Consider the following 9,332-nt stretch of genomic DNA (forward strand, 5'->3'; position numbering starts at 1 on the left):
AGATAATGTCTCCCCCGATCTGCCTCTGTATGATCTTGTCTGGGACAGTTTGGAACATTTACGAACTTTAGTCTGTACCAATATGCATCATTATGCCCACGTATGATTGAATCATATATTTCTTGCTGCGTCAGGGTTATCCAGATACCTGGAGCGAATTCCATTTTGTTGTAGGTAAAAAAGCAAGCTGTCCTTCATTTACCATTTATTGCCTATGACTCGGAACTCGATTCTCCTAAAATGTCTTTGGTTATGGGAGGGAAAGGTTGGAGACTGTGTTTCTGTTATTTCCTAAAGAAAATGCGTCCTTTATTTATATCACTAAACCACTTCTGTCTCTAAATTGTTCTGCTTGTAATTGATACATTGTCCTTTAAATGCTTTTACACCGTGAGCACGGCATTGCTTTAAAAACAGTTTAAAAGTACTTATGCACCTGGAATTCTGTTCTGTGGGGAGGGAAATTAAAAAGAGAGACAAAGAAAGAGGAGGGAAAAAAGCTAGTCCTCAAAGTGCTTAAAGCTCCAGGGGTGAAATAAAAAATGAGGTGAAAAAATAGAATACAGTGAAATAAAATGTTTAATAAGTGTTGACATGCAGAGTGCAGAGTTCACTGGACATCTGAGAAAACCAAAATTGCAGGGAAGTGGAGACCCTTTCAGAGCAAGGATTCAGGGTTTTTCAGGATCCCTGAACCACCTGCATGAGACCCTGATGCTCTTAATAATGCAGGTTCCAGGGCCCCGTGCTGGCCCTGCTGAGTGAGAAGAGCTCAAATGAGACCCAGGAATCTGCATATCAACCACCTCTCACGTGATTCATATGCACAATAGATTCTGAGAGCCGCTTATATGTTCAGTCCAAAGCACTGAAAAATAACACCGGGCTAATCCCCACCTGTCTAGATGGCCTTTAATTGATCAAATAACAAAACCAAATATACCTCTCACTTACCTCTCCCAGGTATCAAAGTGCTTTGAAGGATGAAACTCTCTGTGGTGGAACATTCTTCTGGATGTCTCTCATCTCTCCCCTCCACACCTCCGACGGCCTCCCCACAGGTCTCCAGCCCCCTCCCACCCAATTCCCCAGAGAGCAGCCAGTCTTCTGAAAAATAACTTCCTCTTACTTTCCTGCCTAGAACCCTCCAGTGGCTTTCGGAAACGCTCAGAACACTTAGAATGAAATCCAGATACGTCTCCAGGGCCACCAAGGAACACAGGACCCAACCTCTGTCCTCTTCCCCCTCCAACCTCATTTCACACCATCGTCCCCCTTGATTTCTGCTCATGATTTCCCCACCACAGATGCCTTCTTTCAGGTCCCCAGTAAACCTACTTCTCTTTAAGGGCCCTTGAACTTGTAACTGAATGGGCTAAACTTGGGAGAGAGGGTCCAATCAGAAAGGAGCTTTATTCTTCTCCTGACACTGGGCTGAAAAATACCCTGTTGAACTTCCCTTCCCGTGAAAACGATGCCCAACGGTTCTCTTAGCTTTCTGCTCATTTTCTAAATAAAAAATGTGTTCCCACCCCCAGTGTGAAGCTAGCCCTCCGCTCGGGAAGCAGCACAGGTTCCCAAGGAGCGGGATTTGTGGGAAAGATGCGACGGCTGGTTCACAGATCTGTGCTGTCTTAACTTGATTTGTCTCTGGCTTTCAAATGCCCTCAGTCCGGGCTGACACCCAAGTGTTAGCTCTTCCCTGCAAGGCTCACCATACATTCTTCAGAGACACCAGCACCGCTGCCGACCACGGGGGCCTTGGTACAGCGCTCTTCCCTGATGTGAGACATGCGTTCTTGGAGCGGTTATTCAGACCTACATCCCCAGCTCCCCCATCCTATGCACACCCTTGGAATCCTCTCCCTTGCAGTCAGTCAGCCTGTGGGTCGCGGTCCTTCCAGGCCGTGCTGCCTTCTGCAGAGCCTACAGGGCTGGTGGGCACTGTCCCACGCTGGGGCCCCACGGAGCCCTGGAGCCGTCAGTGTCTCCCTGCTGCCCTCTCCTTTGGCTCTACCATGGCCGGTTTCCCCAGCCAGCTTCCTATCTTCAGACTTTTCCAGCCAAAACCTGGGCAACCGACTTCTTGCCACTCAAATCCCAGATTCTCCAAGAACTGCCCCTCACTTTTCTTTGGTGGGAGGCTGGTCTCTGAGCTTCTGTAAGCAAGTCCTGAGAGACGGAATAGAATTCCAGTTTTCCCTTCTTGCAAACACCCCCGTCCCCCGTCTCCCCACCCCCAAAGAATGTTCATTTGCTGCCTCTTGCCAATGACTTAGAGGAAGGACCAGAACTGATTCCTTTCTACCCATGGAGAAAGATAAGGAACTGCTGCCGCGTTTTCTTCCCTGCAAACGCACTTCAGAGCATGTTGCGCTCAGTGACTCTAGCTTTTCTTATACACCCTCCGTGTATGAGCGCCACGTGCACCTCCCAGCAAGTCCTGTAGGGGATGTTTCTAGCATCTCTCTTTAGAACTTGGGGAGATTTTATCACCCACTGCTCTGCGTTTCGGGAATTTAGTCACCCTAAAAAGAAAAACCCTGTTCCTTAAGTTGTTCTCTTCTAATTGCTTTCGTTATCCATCCGTGCATAACAAACTATCCCCAGAAGCAGTGACTTAAAACAACACGTTATTCTTTTTTACAATTCTGTGGGTTGACTGGCCTCAGCTGGGTGGTTCTTCTCTTCTGTGTCGTTTGTGTTCACTCACTTGGTGGCATTCAGTTGGGTTGGGCTGGAAAGCTGATGAAGTCTTCACCCAGATGGTGCTCGGTGTAGCCTCTCTTTATAGCTTGGGCTTCTTGACAGCATGGCAGTTTCAGAGCAGTTGAACTTTTTAAAAGGCAGCTGGCTTCAAAGAGGGAAAGCAGAAGTTACCAGGCTTAAAAGATAGGCTTGGAACAGGCATGTCTCTGCATCTGCCAGTGAAAGAAAAAAAGACTGCCTCTGGATAGTAGGAGTGGCATGCCCGTATAGAAAGGGAAGGAATTGACAGAAGCCATCTTTGGAGACTGTGTATCATACTGACCCCTCTGCCTGGAATGTTCTTTCCAAAGATCTTAACATGGCCACTGGCCTCCTTCTCAGCATTCAGGTCTCAGCTCAAATGTCATCACTGACCTGCATCACCAAGGTCCTTGCCAACTCCACCCATCTCACATAACCCTACAGTCACTCTGAGTTTACTGTCTTCATTTCATTGCATTGTTTTGTTTATTGTATATTGACCTTGTTTATTTTTATTTGTATATTGTCTCTACTTAGCCTCCCACTCCCTATGGGAATGTAAGCTCCCGGATAGAAAGGAACTTGGCTTCCTTATTCTCTGCAGTCTCTACATCATCCAGAAAAGAGAAATGACTCACTAACTCTTTGTGAAGAAATTAACACTTAGCTCAGTTCTACCATGTTCAAAGCCAGCTCTCAATAATAGTGGTTGATGATATGACCCAGCAGTCCCACTACTGAGCATATGCCCTGAGAAAACCATAATTCAAAAAGAGTCATGTACCACAATGTTCATTGCAGCCCTATTTACAACAGCCAGGACATGGAAGCAACCTAAGTGTCCATCAACAAATGAATGGATAAAGAAGATGTGGCACATATATACAATGGAGTATTACTCAGCCATAAAAAGAAACGAAATTGAGTTATTTGTAGTGAGGTGGATGGACCTAGAGTCTGTCATACAGAGTGAAGTAAGTCAGAAAGAGAAAAAAATACCATATGCTAACACATATATATATGGAATCTAAAAAAAAAAAAAATGGTTCTGAAGAACCTAGGGACAGGACAGGAATAAAGACACAGACGTAAAGAATGGACTTGAGGACACAGGGTGAGGAGGGTAAGCTGGGATGAAGTGAGAGAGTGGCATGGACATATATACACTACCAAATGTAAAATAGATAGCTAGTGGGAAGCAGCCGCATAGCACAGGGAGATCAGCTCAGTGCTTTGTGACCACCTAAAGGGGTGGGATTGGGAGGGTGGGAGGGAGACGCAAGAGGGAGGGGATATGAGGATATATGTATATGTATAGCTGATTCACTTTGTTATAAAGCAGAAACTAACACAACATTGTAAAGCAATTATACTCCAATAAAGATGTTAAAAAAAACAATAGTAGTGGTTGATGGACACAAATGTCTTTATATCTACCCAAGATTTCATGGGAGAGTAACATTTTTACAATATTTTTAAAAAATCTCCAGAGCAGTAAAGACAATTTCTCAGTCAAAGTTTGACTCCAATCACACTTTGGATTTCTCCCGGATAAAATGCCCTCAGGTTTAATGAAACTTCTTAATGTTAATAAATGGTTAAACAGAATTTTGTTTTCTGTTTAGTCAAGGGAGGATATTAATGTTACACCCTTGATTTTCCTTCTCATAATATGTTAATGCTGTAGTAAATCAACATCATTAAGGGGACCATACCTTAAGGTGGGAACGGACAACCTGCAGTTTTTATGCCATTATTTTTATTGGGATAATAATGATCATAGCTAAGTATCTCAAGCACTTAGCCTGAGTGCCTGGTCCTGTGCTAAGTGCTTCACGTGGACCAACTCTTGGGTTAGTCTAAGCATAATGACCAGAAGGGTCTTTTGCTGCCTTTGTGGCAAGTGTCTATAACCTCTAGGAATATGCCCTTAACGAATATCACCATTTGAACAACTTCTTTCCTGATCCTCTGCAAACTCTACAAGAAGAGAGAGAGATACTTTGATATATTACCTTTTTTTATTAAATATAGTTGCTGTACAATATTGTATGTGACAGGCATACAATATAGTGATTCACAATTTTTAAAGGTTATCCTCCATTTGTAGTTATAAAATATTGGCTATATTCCCCATGTTGTACAGTATTTTATATCTAATAGCTTGCACCTCTTACTCCCCCACCCTTATCTTTCCTCTTCCCTTTCCCCACTGGTAACCACTGGTTTTTTCTCTGTGTCTGTGAGTCTGCTTCTTTTTTGTTGTATTCACTAGTTTGTTGTATTTTTTAGATTCCACATGTAAGTGATATCACATGGAATTTGTCTTTCTCTGTCTGACTTATTTCACTTAGCATAATGCCTTCCAAGTCCATTCTTGCTGCTGCAAATGGCAAAACTTTGTTCTTTTTTGTGGCTGAGGACTATTCCATTGTATATATACACACCACATCTTCTTTACCTATTCATCAGTTGATAGACACAGGTTTCTTCCATATCTTGGCAATTGTAAATAATGTTGCTATGAACATTGGGGTGCATGTATCTTCTTGAATTGGTGTTTTTGTTTTTTTCAGATATATACCCAGGAGTGGAATTGCTGGGTCATATGGTAGTTCTATTTTTAGTGTTTTGAGGAACCTCCATACTGTTCTCCACAGTGGCTGCACTAATTTACATTCCCACCAACAGTGCACAAGCGCTCCCTTTTCTCCACACCCTCAGCAACATTTGTTATTTGTGTTCTTTTTGATGATGGCCATTCTGACAGGTGTGAGGTGAGTCCTACTGTGGTTTTAATTTGCATTTTCCTGACGATTAGTGATGTTGAGCATCTTTTCATGTGCCTGTTGGCCATCTGCGTTTCCTCTTTGGAAAAATGTCTATTCAGTTCTTCTGTCCATTTTTTAATCTGGTTAGTTAGGTTTTTTGTTTGTTTGTTTGTTTTTTGATGTTGACTTATATGAGCTGTTTATATATATTGGATATTAGTCCCTTATCAGTCATACCATTTGCAAATATTTTCTCTCATTCAGTAAGTTGTTTTTCATTTTGTCAAAGGTTTCCTTTGCTGTGCAAAAGCTTTTAAGCTTAAATAGGTTCCATTTGTTTATTTTTGCTTTTATACCTTTTAACAGTGGTTACCCCAGCCCTAGAGTAACCATGTTATAATACACTTTACTTAAACATAGACTCGTAAGCATTTCTTTCTTATTTTCATATGTTAGTAGACTCTTGTCTCCAAAATAGTGTCTGTCTACTTCATCAAGAAATACTAACTGTATGAGTTTTAGCTGTCTCTATAAAATTGCATTTCTATTTAATGGCATCTTTCTATAAATAAGTAAGAACAATTGCAAGCTCAATAATTTATAAGTCTTATTATGTACCTCTGTTTATACCTTAAATAACAACTTTTGAACGTGAATCTGTAATTATATGATATGTTAAATGCTATTCTAAAACTCAGTTTTTATTAAAATCCTCCCAAACAATTTAAATGTGTTTTGACTTTCCAAATTGACCAGTTTTCATAGGCTTTTCACAAATACTATCTCATAAGGCATAAAACTAAGGAATGCTTGGAAATACGCCCATTCAGTTGTTGCCTCTCAGTGCCCATAACATAGCTGACTATTCCCTGCTGAAAACTCTGGTCTCAAGATCACTGTTCATTTTATTGATGGCTAATGTCTTCATTACACAGCTGTTGGTCCATCAAGAAGATAGTTAATGAACTTGGTAATATACATTGCATTAACTTTTTGCCCTAAGGTTAATCATGGGATTATTTTCAAATGCGCTTTTGATGTGCTAAGCTTCCCTAATAAATATGATTAAGTAAAATAAGTTGAGAGGAAGAACATCAATTCAATGAAAATTGCTTAACAGTAGGCAGTAGGTTTATACTTGAGTAAAGGGAAATTTAGTGTCTGTACTTTATGGCTCTGAAAGAATATTTGGCTGTGACCCAGATGCTAAGCTTTACATGCACTGAGTTATACCAGGAACACTGATTTATACACCAATATGATGTTCTTCAACTGAGTACTATTCAGGGTCTTATTTTTGCATATAATATGCTCTTTTCCTCTTTCTTTACATCAGAATAAGCATTATACTTCTTAGCTAGAATAATAATAGAGGATATTCTAAGACTCAATCAATGAAGGGAATAAACAATGTTGAAATAGTAGACTCCTAAGAACAAAATGTGTTTTATTAAAGAAACATTCTCCCAAGCATTGTAAGTAAATTTACATTAAATATTAAAGCTTTCTAAAGAAAAATCTATTTACTCACTTAAAAAAAAAAAAGAACAATGCAAAGTGCCCTTGCTATTGCTACTGAAACTACTTTTGCCAAGACTATCCCTCTAATATCCATCCTTCTGAGTGCTATAATTTTAGCCCTTACTGACTCATTCAATATTAGACTAAACTCTAGGAATAACAATAAACTGTTCAGCATTTAGAACAACAAAGACAGTAGAAACACATTTTGTGATATAATTCTCCTTATTTTATTACGAAAAATAGTCTTGGATTTAAAGTTTCTATCATTTGTCCAGGTCTAAAATGATGTTTTCTAAAAACATTTTAATACAATCAATTAAGTCACTTTCTTCTGTGCCAAAGTCCCAGAGAGACTATAATGATGACCTCAGTTTGGGAATGATGGCAACCACCATTGAAGAGAGGAAATTAGTTTATATTTGAATGGGATCCTTTTTTTTTCAAGTACAAAATTAGTACTCTCTCCCCTTAGCACAAAATGTACTTGCTAGGATAGATTCAAGCTTCCTTTACTCAGCCTTCCATCTGGCTTAATCTCGGCTGAAGGGGAGAATCACAAAGCAGGTGTCAAGTCAAGGAGGATGGTCTGACCTCTTGGTTTAGAAGGCGGGGTGGGCAGTAGCTTCTACTTCTCCACTGGCTTCTTCCTCCAGACATAATCTCCATTTAGCCCGTTGCTTTAAGAACATGGGTTCCATTTCTTTTGTTGTTGTTGTCCGAGGTTTACTGAAAATATTACAGCACAGCAGAAAGATTCAAACGGCTCCACGTGGTGTTTTGAAATTCATCCCTCCTGTAGGCTGAGTGACCTGCAGTTTGGACAGACTGCCAAAGTCCAAGAGCTTCAGGATTTCCTTAGTGTCAGGATCTACTTCAGTGATTTCCTGATCCCGGGCTGAGACCTCAGGCTCGTAATTATCTCTCCTCTCCCTCGCCTCCTCCTGCAGCTTGATGGAGATACGTCTCACTGGACCACTCTGAATCCGCTTCATCAGATGTGTGACATAGCCTGCGATCTTGCTGTGGAGCTTCTTGCTGGGAATGATGGCGATCTCCTCGCACACGCGCTTGTTGGTGTGGAAGTCGTTGCCCGGGTGCTTGTAGTACTTCTCAACGATGACCCGGGCCGCCTTCTTCACGGTTTTGGTGCGGACGTGGCCCGTGTTGGCGGTCCTTGGTAAAAGAGGTCCATGTCTTTATTAGATGACAGACTTCAGGTCTCTGGAGTATTTTTCAGAGAAGAATGTTTGCTTTTCAAGAACAGCTACACAAAATAATCTTGAGCCAAAGTATTCTTTCTTTAGATTTCTACCAGAAGGGGAATAGAACTACAAAGTTTTATTTTCAAAACTCTCATGTTCAAGTCAATAAATATTTAAAGTCTATAAAGCACTGTACTAATGAGAAGACAGGGATTAGAAGAGTTGGTAAGATCGAACTGAAAAATGAAGACAAACAAAACGCCATATTTCTGCCTTCCAGTTGCTGATATCTTGTTGAAGAGACGAGGACATGTCCTAATAATCTGGTACAAACTGAGTTGTACCAAGTTATGCAAAGGAAGCTCAGACTCATTGGGGGTGGTAGGGATGTGATTATCAGGGAAAGCCTTTTGAGTGTTGACCATTGAGTTGAAGCTCCGAGGTCTTCAGCAAAGTGGAAGAGCGTTACAGACCCAAGAAGGAACTTGCACCAAGTCCCAGCAGCTTGAGGGCTCAGATTCCATTCTAGGAAAAAGGCTACAATGAGGGATGTATAGAGGATGTGATGGGATGAAGTGGGAGATGAAACTGTAAAAAGATGGAATGTCTTACTTATCCTTTTGTAATTTTTTTTGTCATTATTGGAAGTACATAAACATATATTCCCTTTCCAGAATGTGTCGTACTACCATAACACTATCCAGAATCCAGAAAATGATGCCAAACAGTTCATGCGTTTCCCCTTGACAACACTTCATCCTGTGATGAGTCCATCTCAGGGGGTCCCAAGTCAGTCTCCCCTCTTTAGCTTCTGGTACCTTTTCTCTTCACCTCTTCATCATGGCTTTCTAGATCAGAGGCCAGCAAACATTTTCTGAAAAAGGCCAGAGGGTAAATATTTTAAGTTTCACAGGTCAAACATTCTTTTTTACAGCTACTCAACGCTGCTGTTAAAGAATGAAAGCACCCATAGACAATAGGTAGATGAATGGGGTGGCTGTGTTCTGATAAAACTTTATTTAAAAAGCAAATGGCAGACCAGATTTGGACCACTGGTTATAGTTTATGGACCCCTGTTCTAGGACTATCAACTCCTTTGTCTTCT

General features: G+C 41.0%; 1 protein-coding gene across 1 annotated transcript; it reads right to left on the reverse strand.

The window, feature by feature from the left end:
- Positions 1–7,758: 7,758 nt before the first annotated feature.
- Positions 7,759–9,066, reverse strand: LOC118892016 (40S ribosomal protein S17-like). The gene is made up of 2 exons (XM_036846026.1): positions 9,059–9,066; positions 7,759–8,198 (listed from the first exon to the last, which is right to left on the reverse strand). The coding sequence occupies exons 1-2, from the start codon at positions 9,064–9,066 to the stop codon at positions 7,781–7,783; spliced, it is 426 nt and encodes a 141-aa protein (XP_036701921.1). The 3' UTR covers positions 7,759–7,780.
- Positions 9,067–9,332: the final 266 nt, after the last annotated feature.

This window comes from Balaenoptera musculus, chromosome 3 (genome assembly GCF_009873245.2).
Source record: "Balaenoptera musculus isolate JJ_BM4_2016_0621 chromosome 3, mBalMus1.pri.v3, whole genome shotgun sequence".
Classification (NCBI taxonomy): Eukaryota; Metazoa; Chordata; class Mammalia; order Artiodactyla; family Balaenopteridae; genus Balaenoptera; species Balaenoptera musculus.